Below are 27,971 nucleotides of genomic sequence, written 5' to 3'. Positions count from 1 at the left end.
CATAAAAAATTATTCATAAGATAATATATGATTCAAGAGATAATGATATATGGAAATTATAGAATGAATCGTTTCACATGATCTTGACTACTTCTTTTAATAAGTGAATGCTTATTGAAGTAACATTGTGTTACATAGAGAAAACTATTTGCATTTTCATTAGAGGTAATTCTTTTCTGAACGTACATATGATTAATTTAATTTCTACCAATTATAATGATTGAGTTTTGCAACAATCAATACATTTATTTTATTTTTCATTGTCTGAGGATCTTTATTTTTGAATCGATATGCTTATAATTTCAAGTGGATAATTCAAGAAATTTAGAAAACTGTACTTCTATTCGATTTTTATTTTTATAAAAAAACTAAGAATGAGTCATTTACTTCCCAATGTACTGCTCTTATAAATGATTTAATTTTAACCATTCAAGAGCTTAGTTTGTTCCAATCATTAAATAATTCAATGTTTATTTTTTAAAACTCTTATTCACGTAAATAATATTTTATCGTATGGTTCCATTTGCTATTAAACAGGAAAATTATTAAAATTTTTAATTAATTTAATTGCTTGCCTCCAAATTGCCATTGCCAATGTTTGTCATCTTAAAGTTTATTAATACCTATAAAATTATAATTTGAGGCTGATTTTAGAAATTGTTTAGTGCAAATGATAATATTACGTGAATTGATTGGAAGATGTTAGCTGCAGAAAATAAGATGATTTCATGTTCTATAATTTTATTTAAAATTATTATTATTTCATGCCAGTAAACGTGAAGAACTTTTTCACATTCAGTAACAATGTGTAGCATCAAAAGTCGATAAAAAAATTTCTTATTTACTAGTTCCTTATTCATTGGTTAAAAGAAAGGGAAGCTTGTAGGTTTTTTGGGCGCGATACGCATGCGACTCTGTACCAGTTTTCATTCAATCACCTCAGTTACATATTGGCAGTGGGGCCACTTGGGGACACCATGTTCTTCTGTTAACTTACATTTTAAATGAATAATTATTTGACTAAACACTGTGCTATGATAGAATTTAGTTTAAAAAAAGGGGGTGGGGGCGGGGTAACTGTCCATTAATATTTGTTCTTCACTTTAGCTTTATATTAGTCGAGAAAAAGAAATTGACATCTGAAATAATATAGAAGATAAAAATATTTTACATAAAAAAAATTATATTTATTTTTAAAACAATGTGTATGTGTAGATATTCCATTGAATTCTAATATTAAATAAATTTTTATTTTCTTGCATATGGCATTGTCATCACAAGAGACAATTTTTATAAGTAAGCCGTTTGTGAAAGTAGCTTTACACGAACAGAATAATTTGCGTAATCAGTAGAGAGAAAATTCTTTTTTTTAAAAAAATGCTTTATTATATATATTTTATATTTTTAACTAATAGGAAAATCCCCATAATAGTTATTTAAATTATTGCCCATTTTGATAAATCAGAATGATGTATTGTTTCGCATGAATCAATATGTTTACTTCCTTGTTTGAGAGTTTTCATATATTAAATGTGTTTGTCCGCCGTGTGGTCTAGGTTTTAATTTATAGTTTTGATCACACTGGTAAAAATGATTCTTATTGGAATATCAACAATAAGACATGTGAATCAAAATTTTTAGTTCTTAGTTAAAATTCGATTCGAGTATAACGAATAAATTCAATTAATAAGAATATTAATAGCCAACATTTCCCTGGACTTCGGTGGCCTAGTGATCTTCGATTTCAGGGCCCCAAGTTCAAAACCTGACTTCACTAAATATCCATCCTGTATGCAAGTCTAGTACACGTTAACAAATCGTATGTCATGGATTAAATGTTTTGCCATTGGTATGATGCGGAACTTTGGAGAGTGGGACTACCAACTCAGATGACGCCCCCATCATCTAACCGGAATTCAAATTTACGAATCTCATTCCAAAATAAACCTTGTGTTAACAGGACGTTAATATACCTGAATTAAACCAACCAAAGCAATATTTTCTTGTTGAATTACAACCATCATTATCCTAAATTCTTTAAAATAAGCAGTGAACCCAGCCTAGTGATTTTAGTGCGACGTAAACAGTAAAATTTCAAATTATTTTTTGTAATATTTATTATAAACTAGCTATTTCCGTCGACCAAATATTTATATAAATGAAAATGCTTTGCATTTTATCGCAGCAATTATGGTTAAAAGTATTTTTAAAAATTTATTCAAATTAATTTTAAAAATCGAATAACTAGTATCTTTAAATAGTTTTTTTTTTAAATTTTAAAATTGTGTTAAGATGATTTTTGTGTCATATTTTTGGAAGTTATGGACAAGAAACGCCCAAATTTTGCCTCAGTTTTAATTCAATTATAATTTCAATGATAATTTAGGGCCGTGGTGGCCTCGTGGTAAGGTCTCGGCTTCGGAACCGGAGGGTTTCATGTTCGAGACCCGATTCCACCGAAGAACAGCCGTGTAAGCGGGTCTGGTGCACGTTAAATACGTCGGGACCAAAAGTTTTCCCGCTGGTGTGGTGTAGAAGTTTGGAGGGAAAGAGGGGCAGCTCAGGTGTCGTCCTCGTCTTCTGGCCGCGGTTCAAAATTTCGAGGTCTGTTCCAAAATAGCCCTAGTGTTGCTTTAAAATGGGATGTTAATATATTTCTAAACTAACTAAACATCAATGATAATTTCGAAGAGGTGCTTTTCCATCCTCAAAAGTATATCTTTGCAGAATTTGATATCTTATGTTTAACAGCCTGTCCTAGACTGTCAACAGACACGCATTCGCTTGTATTATTAATTGAAATTAATATATATTGCGTCATAAACATAGGTTCTGCTATGAAAATGAATTTCAACTAATCATTTCTCCCAAAGTTCTGATACCTGATAGATTATTGTACTAAGAAAATTATTTCAATATGGTAATATTTTAAATATTAGTTGAATTAATATTCTTATAAATTTGAAATAGTCTTTTTTTTTTAAATTTCTAAATCAGTAATCAAAAGTAATTTATAACTTATGTATTTTCGATGCTCTTGTTTAGCTGATATATTTCTCTCTGCTTAAAAAAAAAAAGGCATGTATATAATTTTTCGGATTTTAGCTGAATAATATATGCAGAATAGGGCTTGGATATTGATAGTATGACGATATAGATCCCAAATGTTAAGGTCTGAGCTGGAAGACCGCAGGTTCAAGATACAATTTCACTGAAGATTCTCCATATATGTGGACTTGGTGCACGCCATAACTACCGTCTACAATCAAACGTACTCTCAATGGTACGGCATAGAAGATTGGAGGCGGTGGGGTGGGGGGTGCCGGTTCAAATGTAATCCTCGACATCTCATCGCGGCTCAAAATTACGAATTTCATCTGAGAAAGGCCCTTATGTAGCATCAGATTTCGTGGATTAATCTAATTAAACTGAGCTAGATCAATCTACTTAAATCTATGACTCTTTGTTATATTAATTTAAATAAGTTTCAGCTATGTTAGAAAAAATTCTTAATTTTGTCCAAATATTATTTAAATTAAACTTTTTATTGCATAAAATCAATTAATAAATCCAATATTATTCTCTAAAAATGTAATAGTTTTTCTTGTTATAATATTTATGAAAAAGGATACTTTTCACATTTTATGTTTTAAGCTGACGTTCGAATTTTTACTACATAAAACAAAATGGGAATTTTTTAATAAACAATGAAATGTGGAGAAAATTCATAAATACAAAATACATTTTTTTTAGTAATGTTTCATTGTAAATCTTTATAAATAAAAATGTAAATGTTCGTTTTTCAAAATTTTAAATCTCCGAAAGTTTTTCACTGATTGCTATGAAATAATGTTGCATTCGAATATATGCGTATTTTTATATACTTGTTAAATAGATATCACACTTGTGGCAGGTAAAAAAAAAAAAAAAAAAAAAAAAATGCTTTAAGAAATAACGCTATCTATTGGACGTAAAAGCAACGCGTGTTATATTAAATATTTTGCGATTCCGTTTCAGTATTTCCAATTTCCCAGTTTATGATTCCATTTCAAATTCCGATTGCATTTTTAATTTTAATTTCCATAGATTTCGATATATTTTGATTTAATTATTTAGTATGGCATTGCATTGGAAATGAGCTGCCATTTATCATAGCGTTCATTTCCAGAGTATAGTTTTTTTTTTTTTTTTCATTTTTTTAAAAATTGTTTTCCTTATTTTGCAATGCGATTTCACGATGGGATTAAGTTCTGTTGACTAATTTTCATTTGAATTCAAATTTCGGCAAATCAGGGTGCAAAAAAATCAATCGGGTTGAAATACTTTGTTTCTTTGTGCGTTGGAATTGATCTGCGTTTAAATTGAAATGCCTCGGTAGTATTTTTATTTTTTGTATTAGCTTTGTTTTTTAGTTTTTAGTTTTTCTTTAATTTTTGCACTTTTATATGTTGCAACCTGCCATATTTAAAAAAAAAGATACGTAGACCCACCGTTTATCCCACCAAAATGATACGTAGACCCACCGTTTATCCTACCAAAATGATACGTAGACCCACCGTTTATCCCACCAAAATGATACGTAGACCCACCGTTTATCCCACCAAGATGATACGTAGACCCACCGTTTATCCCACCAAGATGAAGATTTCATTCCTCGTATGTTGTCGGTAAATGTGCCTGGCGCAATGCCTTTCCAGCGAATGAGAATTGTCTACAGCTTTACACATGCCACTTTCCGCAGTGCATGCCCATCTCTGAATTTATTGGAGAACGACCGACATTGGGATGTTTACATTAATATGCTTCGCAACGCATCACATCTAAATCAAATTCGAGCATTATTTGCAAATATATTGCCTGCCTGTTCTCATTCATCTCCAACCGAGTTATGGGTGAAATATAAGTCGCGCATGGCTGAAAGTATTTTTCGTTTAATACGCAAGGAAAATTCAAATATGAACATGGATTTCACAGCAGAAATCTACAAGAAAGCGTTGGATATGGTTGAAGGTTTGTACTTTGAAATCGCGAACCGAATCGATCTGTTACTGCTTTCTTCGATAAAGAATTGCTTCGCGAACAAAATTACAACACAGGTGATTTTTTGTCATACGTGCAATCAAATATTCCTAAACAAACGCTTGAGGAAAAAAGACCTTTACCATCGAATAATGCGAACTGTCAGTAACGGAGTTGGAGAAATCGTAAATGCTCCAGAAGAAACTGGTGAAATGTTCTCAATTAGATTAATTCTGGTAGCCATTCGATCTCAAAATGACATAGCTTTAGCTCTTGCGTCGTCCAGAGTAGATGCGTCATTGCTATCAGGTGGAAGAACTGCTAATTCCGCTTTGAAATTGCCATTGAACATACATGGAAACTCTCACGTGCAACATTATCAAAGCTTCCGGCATTGTAAAAGGTATTGCAATAAGGCAAACTCATTGTGTAAGAGAAATACACAATGACGCACGCAAACACACACACAGAAATCGCTCGAGGCTCTTGATCGATCGTTGTTAGATTTGCGTGGGAACATCAGGTCATTTGGAAATGCATTAATATTGCTTGCAGGAGATTTCAAATATTATCAGTAACTTTTCGATCGACATCAGCGAACGAAATAAATGTTTGCCTGAAATACTCTATTTTGGGGCGACACGTAAAGGCACTGAAATTAACTACAGGTATACATGTCTAGCTGCGAAACGATCGATCAGCTTAGATATTCTTACATCAACTGCTGGAAACGAGGAAAGGAAAGGTGACAGTTGGTCTGACCTCAGGGCGAATTTAATTAATGCCTCAATTGTATAACTTCTGCAATTAGGTAACGTTAAAAGTAGAATTGATTTAAAAAAATTATTCACCAATACTGAAGCCAATTATAAGAATCGAGATTGGTTGTGTGATTGTTATTTTTGTGGCCCAGGACAAAGACGTCTACGAAGGTGACAATATAATTTAGTCTAAACATTCCGAGTGAGGCAGTCACAAGCAAGTATGCAAGTCTGTGGACACTATTGTGAAAGAAGGTGAAGCTGTGAATTATCCGACAAATTTGATATTATTCAATCTGCCAGATGCCACCGCAGATACTGCAACTGAGAACCGGCATTCCAATTATCGTGTTACGAAATAACAACCACCAAAGCTTTGCAATGCCACGCGGCTTGCCGTAAAGAAAAATTAAGGAGCAACGTCTTTGAAGCAACAACCTTTGGGACCTTTTAAAGGTAAAGATGTGTTTATTCCTATGATTCGAACAGATATGCCAATTCAATTTAAGATATTGCATTTCCTGTTTCGATTAGAGTTTACAATCGCATCAGTAAAGGTCAGGACCAGTCTTTAGAACTGTGCGGTGTAGAAGTTTTTCACATTCACAATTATATGTTGCACATTCTTGAGTCAGCAAGCTAGAAAATCTCTGTATGTATAGACAAGGGGCAACAGAAATATCGTGTACCCACAAGCATTGTAAAATTTAACATATTGGAAACGTGCGCTTTCTTTTTCATTTAACCAAATTGAGCCACAGCATTGTGTTGCGATGTGGGTACATGTAGTTCTTAGTAAGAAATTATTAAAAATAATTTTGATATTATGCATAAAACATAGAGAATATGAGATACACCTAAAAAAATTTCGAAATCGTGATAAAAGCTGTGCAGCTCAAAATCAAATAAGCTTTTAAAATTTGAGCAGGGACATGACGACTATCTCTTTTCTTTTTTTTTGGGGGGGGGAGAGGGTGAGACAATAAAAATGCCGATTTTAATGATGAATGTTGCGGAATTAGGAAGCACATATTTTTATGGTTTTTTTAATTTACTGGTTCTTTTGCGTGCCATTTGTTTCTGTAGCTGTACGCTCAAAGAACTTTGAAAGTAACTAGACCAAAAGAATGTGAAAAGCATTTAGAAAATTGTATAATTAAAAAATCTATCAATATATAGATTATTGAAGTTTTTCTTTAAAGCAAATTTCGGTCTAAACCATTATTTTACGAAATTTTAATGCCATTTGTTTACTGCATCATGAATGTTGTTTAAAGAATATCAATGTAAAAAAAGTTCAGCATTAATTAATCCAAACATTCATTGCTTATGCTCCTTTGAACATTGTTGAAAGCCAACTTCAATGCATTTTCACAAGATTCTAAAGATAAAGGTAACGTTAGAACGGTATGAATGATTTTGAAAGTTGAAGGTAGAAGAATTTTGTAATTAAAATGCTGTTTTTAAAATACCTAGGAAATGTAAGCATTTTTGTTTTTCAAATAATAATGTAAATAAAATTTTCGAATTATATTAGAAAATAGTAAGAAATAAGACGGGTGAAAGTAGATTTTCATTAACAATGATTTTTCTCTTCTTTTTTTGGTTATCAACTTTATGTATTAAAAATTTCCTAATTGTAGTGGATAAAGAGAGAATTAATGGCGATAAAATCTTGACAATCGCATATACTTAACTTTTATTGAAATATCTAAATAAGGAAAAGTGTAATAAAGACGAAATTGTGACTTTACTTGAACATATATTTTATTTGTATAAATTTTCTGCAAATGTAAAAGAACGTGCGAGATGCACTCCATTATTTAAATTGTAAATCTTATTTTATTCTTTATATTTATTCTGTTTAATTTTAAATCGAGGTTGTAACTAGAAATGTTTTTACATTTCAAAGAAAACCAATTCAAGAATAATATTTCCAGAATCATTTTATGATTTTATTTCATACCTGTTGATTCTATAAGAATGAACTCTTTTCAATTCCAAAGCAATTCATAGCTTCTTCGAATATCATGTTTCAGAAATAATGCAGCATGAAATAACATATAAAAAATGACTACACAAGTTTTAGTTGAACGGATTGAGCAAAATCGAATTCTAATCATTACAGTTCATAGGTGATGATTGGAAGTGAAAGAGAGAAATTTGACTGTCATTGAATCTTTGATCTCGCTGGTCGCTTTTGCGATCTTTCAAGTAAATTCAAAATGATTCTCTTTCAGTCACCAAGAATATAATGTATGAACGATATTTAAATAATAAAAAACAATTAAAAATGAGTACAATTTTTAATTTATATGTTGAATTAATAAAACTATATTCGAAATTTAGACAATGGGCACTTGATTCCGTAAATTAGATGAAAATGTCAGTTTCTGAATTTTGAGGTCAAAATTATCTCTGAAATTTTGTATATGACATCATTTTGATAAACACGTTTTTCCCGACTCGCATCCTCTTCGACTGCTTACTTAAATTTAAATTTTTTTTTTCTGTGAAATTAATCGAAACACTTTTTGTTTGTAATTTTTAGTTCTCAAGTTTGTGACTTTTTTAGGCACTGATGCTTTTTATGCTTGCCTTAATTTTAATACATTTGAACATATCACGATTTAGCAGAGAGCCGCACAAACTTAGTGAATAGCAAGGGATGGAATGTGCGAAAATCGAATGTGCTAAACGAAACCGTTTCGAATACCACTATTAATTAGACTGTCAAATTCGTCAGTGAAACCGAAATTAATGACTCTGTGAATGCCACTTGAACATTTTAATTTCACAAACTTTTTAACATTTAAAATTGCTTTTAACAATATACTTTTGTTTAATATAAAAAATTGAGATTAAAAATTTTTTGTACAGATGCTTTTAAACCTCTTTTATTCAGTTAGTTTTCCTGGAAAATTTGTTTCAAGATGTCTTTTCTTTTTTTATTTTACTTAAATGGTTAACAATTATTTCTATGTATTAATGAGCTTTAACTGAATGTAGCACTATTTCTTAAATGTGTTAAGTAGAAAAACATTAATAAATAAAAAAAGGTTGAATTTTTTTTTCCAAAAATTTTCTAATTATTGCTAAATTGAAATAGAGCTATTATTAATTATGGAAATGATAACCACATATTAATTGTTATCTTCTGTCTTATATATATTGTGGAAAATAATTGCTTAATAGAAGCCTGTTTGATTGTAAAATTTTTGAAATTTAAAAGCTTAGATTTAAAAAAAAATTAACTTAAAAATATTTTAAACGTTACAAATTTTAAAATTTCAGTTTCTGCTCAGTTTACATTGAATCACTACATAACAAAGCAAATTTGACCTAAATTGTAGAAAAAATATTTTAGGTACCCTACTTTTTGGGTTACATTCCCTTAACATTATTTGTGAATAATGGACAACATTTTAACATTTAAATAAGAAATTCAACGCATCAGAAAAAAAAAAAAAAAAAATCAAAGTACCAACGAACTGAGTTACTTTCTATTTTAGCCAAGTATCACTTTAAATTGTATATAATTTGTAGGAAATGAAAGATGCCTAAGCATTTTTTTTTTTTTAACTCTGAAGGTAATATCAGTGGCATTTTTGTTTTCTGATGTTAATAATACTAAATAAAAGCATTTCCCTCTCATCACCTTTAAAAACTGGCAACCAGGAACATCAGTACCTCCTCTAACCGACAGTGTAATCTGTTTTGTTAGCCACGAATTAGCATTTATTCACATTGCGTTTATAACTTGTATTGAAGTTGTGCAATTTATGTGCGTTTATTTCGAACTGAAATTTAATATCCGGAAATTCGTAGTTTTTATTTTATTGCACTGATGGGAATGCACTAACTCCAACTGTGACTTCAGTGGTATTCAGCTAGAACTCATTGGAGATCTTTTTCACCGCCTCATATGAAAATCATCTATCTTATTGTCATTGATAGTTGTATGTTTCTTAGAAAGAGACGAAACGCGTGCTTGGAACTAAGTTGTCTACGGAGTAGACTCACTGGGCACCTATATTAGAAGATATGGTTTTTGAGAGTAATTTTCTAAGACAAAAACAATTTTGTCATTATCCCACGCAAATTGGTAGCAAATTTGTATATTAAATTTTGACAGAAGCGGTTGTACTGCCATTTTTGACCACCATTCCAGGGGACATTTTCTATCAGGATAACGCTGCTGTTGCCCAACGTGCTCTACAGAATGTTGACATGCTCCTTTAGCCTACGAGATCACTAGATCTTTCTCCCATCTAGCTCATCTGGGACATTAATGGACAACAAGTCCAGTACTATCCACAACTGGCAAGGACTGTTGCTGATTTGATTGACCAATGCAGTAGGCATGGAATTTCTTTCCACAAAATGATATATAGTCCATGTACGACACAATGCGTTTAAAATCTTTCAAACAAAATTGTGGCTACACAATGATTATTAATGTGTCATTATTTCCCTTTGAAATGGCTCTTCTCGGACATACTTTATAACGAAGGATTTTAAAATTTTAATAAATACCAAGACAAATGCTTTACCTAAATTTCATTCCTATAAAATGATTTCTTCTTGATAATGGAATTTCATTTTCCGTCGTATTCCAGTCCAGTTGAGTTTTTATTTTCCATTTTACTGTCAGTTTCCAGTGTATATATCTAAATGTCATCGATATGCATAATGAAATGTCACGTTCCCATATCCCTTTAAATATTCAAGACAGTTGATTGACCCAGAAGAAATTTTGTGAAGGATACTGCTACCCTTCACTTCTTTTTACATCTCTGCATATGAAGAAAATGGAAGATGTAGAAAGTAAATATTTTGAAGAAATAATCTTTTAGAATATTTTTTCCCTAGAAATATTAATCGAAAATACTTCAACGTTTTTCTGTTTGTTGAAGAAATTTTCTTAAAACTGAACTCATTTGCCGAGTTAGGAATTGGAGTAATTCATAGTACATTTTAGGAATTTTATTGGAAAAATTAGGGGTTAGTGGTATTAATTTTCAATACCCATAGCACTATGAAGCAATGGTCGAAATTCAGTAACATGAATTTAAAACAATTCTATTTTTATTTATTTAAAAATATATCTAATTTTGAGAAGTTCTTGTAAGCATAATTATTTCCTATTTATATAAATTGTTTGTTGCAGTCTTCTAAGAACGTAAAAAGTGATGAATGAGACTCAATGCTTTTTGTCATGACCGTGTGATGTATTCAATGCTCCCTGGATATTTATATTGTATTATATGTACTTAAAAAGATTAGAAAATAGAGATTGGACCTATGGAAAACAGATAATGTAAAAATAAAATGAATTTCACGATTGAAAATGAATGTAAAAATAAGATAAATTACTTTTTATAAATAATAGTAGATTATGTAGCGTTTATTATTTAAAACTGCGTTGCTGCCGCATAAGAAATAATGTTGGAAATATCGTTTGAAATTTGAAATAGCTATCTTGTTTAAATAGGAATGATGAAAAAATGATATTTATTTTCTTATCAGCAATGAATACGTTCATTGAAATTTAATGATATATAAAGGAGAAGTACAAAAAAATATTTATTCTATTTTTATTATTATTTTTTTTTTTGAACTTTATTATTCAAGTGCTTTAGCGTAAGCAATATTTTTTGTTTGCCCGTCTTGAGCAAAAACAAATTTCTTGGCTGTCCGACTCATGTCCAACCAACATACAAGTGGCCATGTGGAAATCATGAATTTTTCTAAGTTCAGTCTGCACACTTGAAGTGATTTACCTTGCGTCTTGTTGATGGTCATCGATAATGCAAGTCGAATGGGTAATTGCAGTCGTTTGAAATCAAAAGGCACGTCGATGGGAATACGTGGAATGAGCACATCTTCTCTAATCGATTTTCCGTTAAGAATAGTTGCCTCGCTTATTGTCGCATATTGTCTTTTGATTCTGATGCGCGTGATCAGGTAGCATATAAACGTCGTTTTTCGATTCTTGCTGCATGTTGATCTTGAGATTCTGAAGCACGTGAATTTGCAATTCGTAAACAATCCTCTTTATTGCTCGCTTGTCTTTCCTCGTTTGTATGAGAAGCTCGAATTGGCTTATGACTGCGTGCTGCTCTAGTAGATTTATTAAATGACGAACGTTTGGGAACATATTTTTTGTCGAAGCAATCAACACGATATACGCTTATACAAGCGAAATATCGTTTTTCGATTCACTGACTAAATAGAAAAATTACTGTTTGTACTGGAAAATTTCCATTATATATAACTTAACTTGATCGGCATCGATAATAATTCTATTTTGTATGTGTGAGATAAACTCTGAATAATATGTGTGGTTTGCCGCATACAAAATATTGTGCACGCTGAATGACACCATCCTGTGTCAATGACTATTCATTAATGAGAAGAAAAAAATTACCGCTTTCATTATATATTTTCGATTTCATCTCACTCACATTGATTGGCATCAATCATAATAATTTTATTTTGTTTGATATGTGTGTGATTAACTCCGAATGACATATGCCGTTTGTCTTTTGCCAATTTTAAAATATAACCTTAGCGCAAGTGCGAGCAATAAGTTGGCAAAGTTTATATCACGATCGGTTGAACGGTACGGCAGCGCATAAGGTACGTACAAACAAAAATTAATTTTTATATATTAGATTTAGTGTAAGTGATTTGAAATTTTACTATAATTTGAAATTATTTTATTGTTTAAACATGTATCTTATTAATACATTAGTATGTAAATTAAAATCGATCAATTTGAATGATTAAAGAAACGAAAAGAAGAATGAAAATAACTTTCTTTGTGAAAGATTAGAATAATGAATAAAGTAATCGATAACAAATGATTTAAAAAATCTATGTCTAAGTGGATGAAAACTTTTTTTTGAAGACTAATTATCCTTAATTTCTAGATCAGTTCCATTCAAATATTTTGAAAAAATACTTTCACAAAATAAAAGCAAAACATATATTATTTGCCAACGAATTCTAAAATCCTCCGCGCTTTTGCGCATGCGTTAGTATGGGTTTAATACGACAATATAGGGGTGAGAGGAAAGGAGGAGAAGTTTACATTTAACAATAAAGTAAATTCTGGAAATGGTGCACATCTTTCCATGTGTCACCCCTTAATGATATAGAATCGTCGAAAATTTGCCATCTCAGAATACTAAAACGAACAGTACTTCAAGGAAGTAGAGTATTTAATAAAAATAATTTAAGCAACGGAAAGCTTTTCTTGGAAACATGTATTGAATTCAATTTTGAAAATGAGATCCGAATATTACCTTTTGCCTGAAGAAGTATCATTAACAGTTTCATTAAAAATAAATGATAGGAAAGCACGCAACCAACAAATAATATCTTGGACTTTTGATTTGAAATAATGCAATATTCGTTGCAGAAGTTTGAATTTCTCTCTCAGAATAAATTATAGGTATATTCTGAACTTTCGTTTACTCGAGATTTCTTTGCATTCACTGCAAAATAAAAGAAAATAAATGTACCAGTGGATTGTTCAGCTTTTTGGCATAGAGAAGATAGTCGTTTCGGATCTTTACTCTTTTATATACAGTTGTAGATCCTCACACCGAATTTTATTGTTGCGTTTTTGAGTTATTGTGCTCGTACAAACAGACTATGAACGGCATAGAGAAGATAGTCGTTTCAGATCTTTACTCTTTTATATACAGTTGTAGATCCTCACACCGAATTTTATTGTTGCGTTTTTGAGTTATTGTGCTCGTACAAACAGACTATGAACGGATTTAATTTGAAATTGGATACCAATGTGCAATTTAGTGTAAAAATCATATACTAAAATTAACCCATAGAGCGTGTTGCGTGTTTTAATTACGGCGTGTACAAACGAACATATTTACTCTCAAACCGAATAGTTCTTTATGTACCAATAGAACTAACTATATTCCAAGTTTTATCTTGCGATCACGATTTTGAATTATGGTGTTTATTTATGCATGGACGGACAGAGAGATTTCTTCATAAATTTGACAAAAATCTGTCATTTTGGTGTATAGATTACATATCAAATTTCATGTATCCAATTTTTTGCAGTTTCAATAGTCGTTTTAGTCAATAGTTTTTTTTTTTTTTTACACTTAACTAATAAGTTTTTAAAGATTGAGAATCTTAGTTGAATTATTTGCCGATTAAAACGCTTTCGTATGCGGTAAGTAAAAAGCTATTTACTTATTAAATTTTTTTTCTCTCCAAGTGTTGATATTGAAATAACATAAATGCTTGTGAACTGAAGATTCTTTATCCGTGATCTTGTCCTATCTTATTTTATGCACTTTGTTTTCCCGCGTAGAAATTCTACGTGGAAATAATTTGATTCGTTTTGGGACAAAAAAAATGTGCCTGCTGTAATGAGTTTGTTACAAACAAAGTCAAATAATTTTCAGAATTATTAAAATTTTAAGATAGTTAATGGTAGCACTTGTAAGATTTTATACATTTTAATTTTGTTACTGAATTTTTTTTATCCCGTTTTATATGTAATGAAAACTGTTGTAATTCACTTGATATATAATTTTTTTTTATTTGCTACGCAGACTTACTTTTCTTGTTTAGTTTATCAATTTTTAACTAGCTAGCAAATACATTAAGAGTTAGTTAACTAATAATGTACCACTAAACCTAAGTATATGAAGTTTTGGAACTTAAATCACATCGCAGCAACCGTTTTGGATTCATTTACCATACAAATATACTAACTGCAGAAAAATGAACGAAGCTGAAGCGACTGCGGAAGAATTGTGAAATTTGAATTGAAATCGAAATTTCTGTTAAAACTAAGCAAAATTTTGGCAGTTTTCGTTAATAACTTCCGAAAATATTGCAGATAAATTATTTTTTACATTGTGTTAAAATTCAACAAATTACCTTTTCAACAGTGCTACATTTTCATCATCTAAAAGAGCCTAATTATGTAGCGTAAACTCGATAGACTAACGGTTTCGACTGAAATATAAAAGCACGATTAAGGTTTAAGACACATTGGAGCATAATGATAAAAGGGCATCACGATTGAGATTCAGTGCACATTAAAATAAAGTTTTACAAAATAAGTAAAAAGAAAGAAAGAAAATATATATTATGTGTATTATGTGAACTACATGATTATTCAGAATCAACATTAGATCGCTTTCATTTTCTTCTGAATCAAAAGAACCTGATCAGTTGGAGCTGGATTTCTCATCTCCACTTCCATATTCACGTTTAATGTTTGAAGAAGGTCTGAAGTTAATGAGGATTTATTAATTAAATTTGTATTCTTATCACTCATTGATGTTTTCTTAGTGAATAGTTCTTTAAATTTTCTATTCTTATTTCTGATTTCCTGTGCCTTTTCCGAAAATTTAGCTCACTGCAGAACTCGCCCTCACATCACAACCCTTTCTCGGAATCACATGCAGAACCTTTTAAGGTATATTTATGGCTCTTTGTAATTTTACATTCAATAAAAAACTTTTGCTTTTTGTCTTTTTCGGATCGACATATTCTTGGGAACGGACATGTTTAAACATAAATCTTTTAAGAAATCGGATTAAGAGCCTTAATTTTAAATTGAAAGTAATATCATTTTTTTCAGAATTTTGACTAACTTCAACAACAGAAATCTCATTAGAAGCTATATATTTTGTGAAGCATATATTGTAATTTTATTATTTGTGTAAGTTAAATATTAATTTTTGATCATGATTATAAATATTTGATCAAAATGTTTGACAGAAGAAACATGATAATTTATGTGTGCGAATATATAAAGTCGCTTAATTTTTACTTTAACAATTTTTCTTTATAATTATGACTTTCTTAACACAGAGAATAAATAATAAATTTGCCTTGAAATTTATTACAGTAGTTTTAAGCAAAGCAGAAATCAACTCATTTTAGTAACAAAAACTGTAGGTTCAAATTTCGTAAATATATTTTATAACTCAAGTTGTTGGCTTGCAGGGCCATATTATTTTGATAAACACAATTCTAAGAAGGACTCTTCACGAATAATGTTTACCGATTCCTGTCCATTGGGCAGAAATGTATCTAATGAGGGACCCCCCCCCCCCATTCCTCAGACGAGAATGATGTGCCCCTATATCTTGTAAAAATTTCTTGTGACTTTTTTACGATTTTCTCCCTATAAACAACTTTTTTTCATTTCACCAGAGATATTACGAGATTGGATGAATTTCACACATGGATGGCTAAATCTTGGATACTGTTAGGCATGAAAGCCTTGGTATCACTTTCAAAAACATTATTGAGAACAGAAATTATCGTTGCTTTTGGAATAAATCATAAGATTTAAAAACCGATCTTTTGAAATTACGTCATGTTTTTGGATGGAAGCATGATGCCTCTTAACCGAAAACATTATTAAAGCTTTAACGGTATACTTCATGTGTTGCTGACGCCTTTTTCGAGATGAATAGATTGATAAGATTTGCATGCATTCTACCAGTGTCAACCTGTGCATGTGAAACAAGTTTCAGAACATTTGCGAATTGTTAAAAAATTGTGTATGTACTACCGTGATTCCAAACAGTACCAAAGCTTTCTGATCTTATGTGTGCATAGTCGCAGCTGGGGCTTGGTCTTCCGAAAGACTTTTATTTCAGCTTGAAAAATGATTTCTCGCTTTTTCACTTTTTCGTATACGAAGGACACAAAGCAAAAGCATTGCGATCGTCAAAAAAGTCGAACTCGAGATTTTAACGAATCTTTTTTCTGACATCCCTGAATTCGAAAAACACATTTTTGGAATTATGTCTGTCTGTCTGTGAACACGAAAACTCAGAAATGATTTGAGTTACTGTGGATGAAATTTGATATATGAACTTTACACCAAATTTGTAGATTTCTATCAAATTTTGAATGAAATCCATTCAAGAAAGTCTGTAAGTACAAGTGAACACTATACATACGAAACGTTAAGAGCTAAATAGATGAAATTTGATGCATAAGTTTGGCATCTAAAATATAGATCTGCTTGAAATTTTGTGAATTTTTCCTTGCTGTTTATAAGTCTGCATGTTCGCATGTACGTAAACGAATAACTTAAAAACACAATGACTTGCATAAAAGAAATTTAATATTTGATCTTTTGACTACAATTGTAATTCTCTGTGAAATTATGATTTAAATTGGTTGTAAAAACGGCTCCAAAATACATAATCGATTTTCGGGTATTTGTATATTAATCACATATCAGGGGTTAATCGAAAAAAAAAATCGCACGCTAGAATCAGTAAAAATGCGAAATTCATGCCAAAGATCTTATTTCGTATCCGTTGTTCGCCAGTGCTATTCAAGGCATTCAGGGCCTTATCCAAGGTTCACAATTTTATGCGAGGGGGGGGGGTATTATAATTGTTTATCGTTATCCTTCAACTTTGTTGGTGTATGCGAGAAAACTTTGGGGAGACTACTCCTGCTAGTTTATAATAGTATCGCTTCTGAAAGGAAAAATACCACAGTTTTTTTACAATTACTGTACAATCTCTTTCGCCTTCTTTGCAACGCTGCACTTCAGCCATCATCGATACTTCTTCCTTGTTCAATATTTCTTGGATGTATTGAATTCGCTGTCTTTTAGTTTTGGTGTCGCAATTTACAAAGGCCTATTTTTTATTTTTTGTGGTCTGTCGGTTCTTTTATTTGATGTAGGATACGAAATAGTTTTTATATTTCCTGTGATAGTTACGGGAAATTATATATCTAATCATAGAGAATTCGTTTTTTGGAAGCTTTCCCTGAATTTACTCCACTTCAACTAATTTTGCTCAGATTTTTGGCCAAAACTTCTGATTGTAATTTTTAATCCTATCTGTTAAAAGAGACTGGGCACTGTATTCTTGAGATACATAGATGTCCCTAAAAAATATAACATGCTTTTATTTTCCTAAATATTGCGCCTAGACATATACTTCAAATTGCAAAGCTTCATTAAATAAATTGGGCATTAATATGAAATGCTTTCGCTTTCTCTTATTTTAATAAAGTTAAAATATATATTATTACATACTTTTTATTGTTTTAGTGACTGGTTTGAAATTCACACGTTTTGCTACAATATTCAATACATTAGTTTGTGAATGCGTCTAAGTTATTCCTGACAAATAATTAAAAGCAATTTTTAACGAAATTAAAGGTTACACGAATCAAGCCAAAAATATTGCATTGCAATGGTATTTCTAACTAGAAATTTAAATCACTTTTTAATTATGTTTCCTCACTAAGTTTGGTGCTTATTATCGTACAAAAACCATTTTTACACTAATTTAATATTCAAAATTTAATATTTCAGCAATTTCAATTTTATTTCCGTACATTTCTTTAGATTTTAGCAATTTTTTCAAAGTTAGTATTAAACGTAATTTTTTTTTTTTTTTTTAACATTTCGAATTTGACAAAATAATAAGATTGTGAAAAGCATCCTTAATAGCTGTCTCATGTTTAAGCGAAAACAGGTATTTGGTTTTTCAATTTATTTCTAATAAAGTATTGATAATAATACTTTATTACAATTTAAAATATTTTTTAACTTAGTAAAATTTTTAGGCTAGCATTCTTTCTGCAAATTGTGTACGGTAAAACTAGCAATGCACAGCTGATGCAATCATGCTAGATGATGGCCTAGAATAACCTGTTTTAAAGACGAATCAACGTATAGAATTATGATGCGCAAATGTTTTGGATTTGAAGTTTTAATGTTCTTTCATTTTTTTTTCCCCTTTAAACTCTTAAGATTTATTAACGCAACTCAATGGGTTAGATCTGGCTAACATTTATAAAGACAGGAAAGGCATTGTTGAAAATAAGAACGACGTATTTTGTAAGAAATATTCGAAGTAATTGACCGCGACTAAATATCAATCTTGTGAAGAGGTTGAAACTTTATAACAAGCCGCAGTTTGAGAATAATCCTTAGAAAAAGAAATTTTAGCGCATCTCTTCCCTATCTGATGGGGAATTTAGCCAGTCTGGATAAGAATATGGCCGAGGAAGTGTGGAATCGTTAAATGGCCGATTTAAAAGAACAAAATGGATCAGTGGTTATCTTCATGTAATTAATGTTAATATATTTTGAATCCATGTCTTTCTGTGTTCGAGAACTTTTTGCAATGTTAAAATAAAGTAATTAAAAGGCAAGCAAGGACTGTTAAACACATAAGAATTAATTTGTGCAGTTGACACAACAAACAACAAAAATCAAATGAAATCATTTTAGTTAACTATATAACATTTTTTTATTGAATAAAGAAAAAAAAATAGTTTTTCGATTTTATTCTTCACGAAGTTTTAGATCCACCCTGATAAATTACTTCAAATTTGATTATTCTGAAAATAGTCAAATTTGAATTAATTTGACTATTCTGAAAATAGTCAGTTTTGAAATTAATAAATCAGTTTAATAATTCATAATTTTTCAGATTTAAAAGCGCAGGGGAAAATTCTTCACTGTAGCTCTTTTTTTTAATGGATTACTTGATCCGTCTCATGACATATCTACTTATATAGATCCTTTTTATCTGAGATTAAAAGATGGATAATTTTGTTTATAATTTTCATCTATTATGTGTTTTATTAATCTATATTTCATTGACGCTCTAAGTAACTTTTATAATGAATTAAATCATTCAATGATTATTTAAAAACTAATTGAAAATTCTTTATTTTTGTGTGTAAATGTGTAATTCTTCCCCTCTTTTTAGATATCTGACAACTGCAAAAGTACTGATATGGCACTTCGAACAACTGTTCCTTATGGTATGACTGAGGGCTTTACGGCTCCTCGTATTGGAAATGAGGGATGTGGGTTTGATGACTTAGTATCAAAAATCATTGATGATGATAATATAAATACATCATTACTACAAGAACATGCTGAACTTTTGGGTTTGAATTTAAATGGCGGAATGTTCACCACATCTAATAAGTAAGCATTATCTATACATTTTTTTCTTTGGTATTTGTTATATCCTTCTGCTCTCTATTCTTGTGTAAATATATGTATTTTTTTGTTGTATATTGTCACAATATATACCTATATGTTATTGTCAATATGTTAATTAAATCAATTGCAGCTTTTAACTGTTGACCGCGCGCCTGCAACTTTACTGTTAATTTGTCACCGCCATTATTCACCGTTATTTTATCACCGGCAACAAAATAAATATATGATTCCCATCCTTGATTAGCCTCAACTGAGAGATATATTACTGATGACAAGGATGTCTATTGCTTTCCCTCTATCACAGATGTTACCGATGGAAACGTTTAAGGAAGAATTGGAAACTACTACTTCTTACTTAGATTATCTAAAAAAAATTAAGCAAATTATTTAACTGAAGCGAAGCAAGTACCGCTATGATTACACTTTTGTCAGCCAAAATCTGCATATTTTTTTTATTTGGGAATTTGGATATAAAAACTTTCAAGATAACTGACATTCTGAAAAAGCACGTGAACTTGGAACCACTTGTTATTTGGGAGCAATTTCGTTTTTACAGACGGTACCAAATGGAAAAGAAAATTGTAACGTCTTTTGTGAAGAAATTCACAACGATTTATGAGTACGAACAATTCATTAATGTTAGTTTAGAGATATATTCATGGATAGCGTAGACAATGAAGCCAACCAAGAGGTAGTATTGTCGGAAACAGGCATCGCCTACGAAAAGGTAGGAAATATTGCTTTCGTTATGGAAACTGCTGCAAGGGATGCAGATAACTGCATGCCACAAGTGATTTTAAATATCTACATAAGTATAATCGTGTCTGAATTTCTGCAAAATGTCAACAAAACCGTGAACCGAAATCAGTATTATAAAACCTAATTAAACATTTTGAAAGAAGTTTTTCCAATTTAATAGTCAATTTCATTTTTGTTAATGCATGTCCTGATAAGGATAAAACCTATAAAAAAAATGCAAATTTAAAAGGCATTCCGAAGTTTTTGTAAAACGAAAATAAGGAAACACTTGCATCAAGTATTTGATTTATGCTGTTTGTGTCGTCAAAAGCAATGATACTTAAAAAATTGTCTTAATGAAAATAAAATACAGTTAGATATACATACTTATATTTCTGTTGTGTCAATGAAACATTTTGGCAAAATATCCCCTCCAGTTAAAATTGAGAACCTTGAAAAGCTATTACATTATTGTGAATTGATTAAACCAATGGAAATATATAGATCAGATAAAGACCCCATTTATGTGATAGGGAATGTGAAACTTTGTTTGGTGTTGATTAACTTCGCGATTTTCAGTTCGACTGGGGGAAAAAATCGAGTATTAGATCAACGGTTATAAGTAAAAGATTTAATGGTAAACCTTTTAATGAGAAGATTGTTTCTATGCTATCTGAATGTTCCGATATTTTTGAAGATAATTCTGGCAAAATGAGAGGGTTTTAAATTATGGTTTACAGTAAAGAAAACTGTAGACCTTATTTTTTAACCAAGTCGTATCCCTTATGCTTTTTAATCTCGCGCTGAAGTCGAAAATAAGATACTAATACACAAGGGAATTTAAAACTCCTAAAGAAAAGTGATTGGGCTGCATCACTTGTTCTAGTTATAAAATTCGATGGTGCTATAAAAATTTGTGGAGACTTTAATCAGATAATAAAACTGTTTTAGTAGTTTTAAATTACTCATTATCTCTAACGGAGGATATTTGTGCTAAACTTTCAGTTTTTCCCCCTTTTGATTTACCTCAAACATATTTGCTCATGGAACAAGACCAAAACTTGCTCTTGTTTTAAATATTATTAAAGTTCTATATAGTTGGAAAACCTACTGTATTAAATACATTCATCAGCGTGGAGTTTATGTGAATTTGATCAAAAGTCACTTCTTAATTGATAAAATCGATTACTGCAGTAGTTTATTTATTAAAGACGGTTTTACTTCTGACCAAAAAGAAATGTTATTTTAGAAGCAACTCAGTCGGGAACTGTTATTCAGTTAAAATCTTTCCTAGGGTTGATTAACTATTATACTAAGTTTTTAAATAAATTTCTACAGCATTGCATCTTTTAAGTAAATTTCTTAAAAATGGCTTTGGATTTAAATGGATTTCTATTCTTTATGATTCAGAATTATGTGATGTTATCATGAAGAACGCTTCACCTTGTAGGATTGGGACTATAGTTTCGTATATTTTTGATGGAGACCAACAATTATTTTTACATCTAGAACTTTCTGAAAAACGTAACATAATTGCAGACAACTAAATAGAGGTGTTTACAATGATTTGGGAAATAGAACATTTTATCTATAGTTGAGATAAAAAACTATATTAGCGGATCATGAACCCTTAATTCATATTTTTTGCCCTAAACAATGTTTAACTATTTTCGATCAACATACTATTGCATTTTACGATTTTCCTTAATGAATTTAATTATATTTTATATCAGGAAACTGAAAAAACATTGGAATGCAGATGCTTTATCGCGATTGTCTTTAATAGCAACTTCCGATATTGTTACCCACATTGGTGATCTGTTCGAAATTATTCCAATTGATACTGTATCGATAACTGCTAAGGACTAATAACTGACAACGATTTAGAGCTTTAAAATCGCACCAGCAATTTGTGTTCTAGATGCGCAAAAATATATCTTAAAACAATTGTCTATTTTTGAGAATGGCCGTTTTGAAGCCATGAAAACACTTATGAATTCTTTGTATTTCATTGCTGTTTACGCACATTCGAAATGGCCTGAAGAATTTTGAATAAATACCAGAAAAACAATCGAAGCAATACGATAGCTATTTATCTTAACTGTAGTTCCTGAGAATGGCAGTTTCCTTTTTTTCTAACGAGTTACAAATAATTGTAAAATAAATAAAAACATATGCCATATTAAAACAAGTCCATATTTTCCACTTTCTTTCCATATTTCTTTATCCAACCTTTTAAAGATGCTACATAGTTGTGACGGAACCGGGAAATCAGAAATTTTAGGGTAAAGTCGAGGATTTTTATCGATATGGAAAAATCAGAGAAATTCATAAAAACATCTAAAAAGCAGGGAGTTTCGTGTTTATCATTTCATTAGATCCGAAGTCTTGTATGGCCAAAAATATCGTATCAGCAGTAATCCAGGATAGCTTCCTTTCATGATAAAATTCTTTAAAATTTCATTATAAAAAGAGCGATAATCTGATGAATATTGCTAGCAGCAACCTTAATGAAACTTTAAAAAAGATCGGTTTTTCCTTTTCAAAAATAATTAGTGAGAGTAAATTGTAGATTGATCAACTTAAAACCTTGCAATGACGCCATATATTTAGTAAATAATATAATGATATTTTCTCATGGAAGCAACATTTTTGAGAGTGGTTTATGATTTCATTGTTTATGGAGAATATAAAAGAACAAAAGCTTATTGCAAAAAGAATTGTTTATGACAGCTTTCAAACAAATAGTGGAATAAGTAATTTTAAAGTTTAAAAACAATTCATTTTAAGTGTGAAGGATTCATGAGACAAATATGAAAAATATAAAGAAAAGAAAAAAATGTGTGAAAATTTGGATAGAGAAAAGGGAAGCAGAGTATCAGCTCAAAGAATTAAAAGCAAATAAATGAACAAAAAAAATTTTAATTCCGGCTGCAGCTCAGCCCTGCAGAGTTCAAGAGTTGCTTGTTCCGAACGGTTTACGAGAAAACGATGTATTTATCAAAAAGAAGATGGTAACAAAATCGATCGTATGCGCAGTGATCAGATGAGATCGGTGTGAACAGGCGAGGTTCTTCTATCATTGTCTGAAATCTGCTTATCTCATTTTGATAAATCAGTTACCACTTTTAACTGTTAACCGCGCTCCTGCAACTTAACTATAAATTTATTATCGCTGTTATGTTTAACGTAATAAATGTGAGATTCGAACCCTTGTGTGCTTTTGTTGTATTAGCCACCTGGGAGATACTATGAAATTGAAAATTATTTTCTTGTCATCGTATTGAATAATATATGCCTGAGGAAAATCATTTATGCCTGTTTTTCTGATGTAAAGTATCTTTATTAATAAACATAATTTAATTAAATACTTGAACACTTTTATTAGCGAATTTTAAATATTCACTTTGACAATATTTTGAAGATTGCTGTAAAATGTTTGAGAATCACAAAGATTCTAATTAATTTTTGTATTTCATAAAATATAGTAGAGAAAATATTTAGTTCTAAAGACTTGTTATTTTATTAGTTTTATTTGCAGTGCGTATACTTTTTTTTTTCACTCTTTGAATTTACTAGTGGTATGGTATTAGTTAATAATATTACTATTGGTTATTAATTTTTGTCTATTTATTGTATTGTTAGACCATAAATTAAATTTTGTGACCAGGATTTCTTAACCTTTTCCCATCTGAACTTTCTGCTGAATTTCTTTTAATCGTAATCTGAAGGGGGGAAATAATTTTTTTAAAAAAAAGAATTTTTATCATAAATTAAAACTTAGTAAAAAGTTGGTATTTATGCATTTTTTTTTCAAATTTTTTAATTAAAAATTTTTTTGATTAAAAATATTGAAGAATGTGAAACGAAGCGAATCCTATTAATGTTTTTGCCTATCCCATTGTTTTTCTTGCTAGATTTTATTTTTGTTTTAAATGACATACTTTAAAATGGATCGAACACAATTCGCTTTGTTCTGTGCACCACTTGAATGATTGCGCACTGATATTTTTATTTCAGGCTGCTTAGCTCATTCAGAATTAGAATGTAATACAAAAGACAAATAGTCTTATTAACAAATTTCATCTTTTTTTTACCAGCCCCATAACGAAATCAAAAATTGAAACGATATTGATTACTAGAATAATAGGAATTTGAAAATTACAGAAAAAGGAAATTTGTTAATCTTTCCTTGCATTTAAAAATTTCTGATAGAACTTGTTGAAAATTCCCTGATAAAAGTTTTTTTATTCTTTCCTTATTAAAGTTTTTAAATGTTGTGAATCAAGTTTTTTTTTTTTTTTTTTTTTTTTTTTTAAGTTACACATTTTATGGTTTTTAAAAAAGTTTGTGTATATAAGGCATCTTCTTCATGTCATTCGACTTTTAAATACAGAGTGGTTAAAATTAAATTGACTGTACTCTGAACTGAAGAGACTCGCAGCTCTATATCTACTAAATGGATCTGAATAAAACTTCATGTATTTGTTACTTAAACCATAGGGCGATTTTTCTCTCGGAAAAAAGAATGGTTTATAATTTGGCTAGTTGATTACGCTCTACTGCTTAAAATCATTCGCTAATGAGTAACTCATCTTACTTTCGTTATAAAAGCTATGTGTATGATTCAAAGAAAGCATTCACTCGCTGTGAACATGTCACTGCCCATGAATGAGCGCATTTTGATCGTAAAACTCCTTTAACAGAATGCGAGCAATGCTTCAGCAGTACTCCGTACTTACTGGCAGATGAAAAACTTTAAAGAAAGAACCCATGGCCGTAAAGTTAGTTAAAGAGTTGATGCGTAAGTTTGAGCGGTACTCTGGATGTTGCATGAGGAAAAAGATAGTGTGCAACAGGAGGTAGCAAGAAGGCATTTGTGGAAGGAGTTGCAGTTGTAACAGCTGAAGTATCTGCAAGTTCTTCGAATACTGCTGTAAGCGGTCGATCAATAGAATGAACACTGAACATACCATGGGAAACCGTGCACATGATTTTACGCAAAATTCTGAAGTTTTACCCTTAACAAGATGCATTTTGTGCAACTGTTGAAATCGCAAGATTACTCTGTGCGTCTTGTATTTTCTGATGAGAATGAGTACTAATCATCGCATACTCTATGCACAGAAGAGGCTCATTTTCATTTAGATGGTGCAGTGAACTTATTGTTCGCTCGCATTTCTTCGAGGATATCACAGTGAATAAATTTGTTAGGTGTACAGTCACCAGTGACTGAAACAACACACTCCTGGAAGATAATATTGCCCCGGCGTGACGGCAAAGAAGCTGTTTGGCCATCACAATGCAAATGTAAGACGATGCAGCTGCTCATATGGCAAGACGTGTGACGAATGTATTCAAGCTCATTGTCTGATGAAAGTGTCATCGCGCTTACTTTCCCACCTGCCTGACCTGGTTACTAGATCTGAACTCTTGCGACATCTGGGTGTGGGATTTTCTCAAAGAACGCGTTTATCAAGGACGTGTAACTAATGAAGGGAACTTTATAGCCATCATCGTTCGAAATGCCTCCTTCTTCGCTTTCAGCATATTGCTGACTTACAAAGTATGCACGTGGAGCGCATAGGTGTGAAAATACATAAAATATTCTTTTATTTTTGAACTGCTATCTTTCATATGATTTCGTTACAACGTCAAAATTTCAAACTATTTTTCCCGATGGAAACCTCGGTCCCATTGTCTAAGTAACAAATATGTGAAGTTTCATTCAGATCCGTTTGGTAGAAACTGAGCTATGAGTCTTTGAGTACCGCCAGTTTAATTTTAGTTACCCTGTATCTATAGTCCTTGGCATAGGTGCCGGGTAATTAAAAAAATATATTACTGACTGGTACAATCTGATTTCATTCCTCTTTGCTTATGTATTATCCCTGTGTCAATAAGGTATATAACGACCTATGACCTATTAATTTTCAAAATAATTTAATTTCTTTTTAATTCAGTTCTTAAAATTTTGTATCTGAGAAATATTTGTATAATCATGTGAAATTGTAAGGAAATATTTCCTGTATATCATCTACTATACATCTCTAATTTGGAATTTTGTCTATTGCAGCAATTTGGCTTCACCCCCAAATAATGTCTGGCCTCAAAATAAGTGCATTAACAGCAAAAGGAACAATCACGAATATATAAATCATTGTAATACAGTGTGTAATGACACCATGGATTACTCTGATAAAGGCGGGCAATCTCAACCATTGGGTCCAAATTTTTTCAGTTCATCATTTGATCATGAAAATGGTGATGCATTATCATTGAATTGTCAAAACAAAATGTTTCAGGTGAGTAAATATATAGAAACTAATTCTGGCATTTTAATGTAAAACTTGAATTCATTGTATTAAAAGAATCTTTTTTTTTCATTAGCATTGAAATTTATGTATTTGGTGTGGGAATGGTTTAGTGTTCATTTGAAATAATCCAATGAGTGTAACAATTATTTATTACAAATTACATTACTCAAGCACAAATATTAAATTAAAGAAAAGATACCAAAACATTGCTAAGAAAAGCTCCATAGCCTCGCATTCGCTTTTTGTTTGGTTTTCATTGTTTTTTTTAAACCCCAAAGGTGCTGTTTTTGATACCTGGAGAAATCAGTTGCAATTAAATTATCTTTAGTAATTATTAGCACTTGTATGCGGTTTTAGAAATTATATATAGTGTTGAATTTATACGATTGTAACAACGAGGGATATGATGAGTTTTTGTTGGACGTCCTCGATGTTTTAGCAGAATCAATGATTGAGTAAGTTTTGAACAAAATATGAGGCAGATATATAATAGTTACGAAGATAATCTTCAGGTGAATCAAGTCGACACTATATATGTTGGTGGTGGGTGTAAAGATCAAATATGGACCATTTGTTTTTGGTATAAATTTAACAGTATGTTTTGAATACACTTTGCTAACAAGATCTGTGTTAACCCGTTCCCTGCAGGAGAAAAGTACAAAAGTCCTCTTTGCCAATTACACTGTTATTTTGTTTGATCCTGTTTCTTCTCAGATGTATCTCGGATTCCGTTTGAGAGTTTCGAGAAACTCTTTGGGTATGCCATCATTTCAGGAATGTTTTTATAGCGCAGATTAAGTCATTAACAACATCATTAATGGTACGTAGCTCACGAGCGAATTGTAAAGGTGCAAGAAAGGAGTATATCCTGTGGTTTTACATTTATGTGTATTCATTTCAAATCAAATACACTAGTTTTTTTTTTTTTCTTTTTTTTTCTGAATTTCCTGTTTATTGCTTACGAGAATTGTCAATTAATTGTTGCATCCCTTGGGATTAGCTTGACAGTTATAAACAATCATTAGACACTTATTGATTTTAAAGATGAAACGAACCCGATGCGTGACAGGGCTTATAAATTGTTGACTGTTATCGTTGTCATTCATTTGGGATAGCCATGTTTGATAAATA

General features: G+C 30.9%; 1 protein-coding gene across 1 annotated transcript in view; it reads left to right on the top strand.

Annotated features, from left to right (window-relative positions):
• The window catches only part of LOC129959939 (uncharacterized), a 54,434-nt gene that overhangs the window by 13,987 nt on the left and 12,476 nt on the right, over nt 1-27,971 (top strand). Inside the window, exons 3-4 of the mRNA XM_056072855.1 lie at nt 19,544-19,767; nt 26,600-26,828. Coding sequence (XP_055928830.1) covers nt 19,544-19,767; nt 26,600-26,828 — 453 coding nt within the window. The remainder of the gene's footprint in view (nt 1-19,543; nt 19,768-26,599; nt 26,829-27,971) is intronic.

This window comes from Argiope bruennichi, chromosome X2, assembly GCF_947563725.1.
Source record: "Argiope bruennichi chromosome X2, qqArgBrue1.1, whole genome shotgun sequence".
Lineage (NCBI taxonomy): Eukaryota > Metazoa > Arthropoda > Arachnida > Araneae > Araneidae > Argiope > Argiope bruennichi.
Note: the sequence above shows the minus strand (reverse complement) of the source record. Positions and strands in the feature narration are given on the sequence as shown.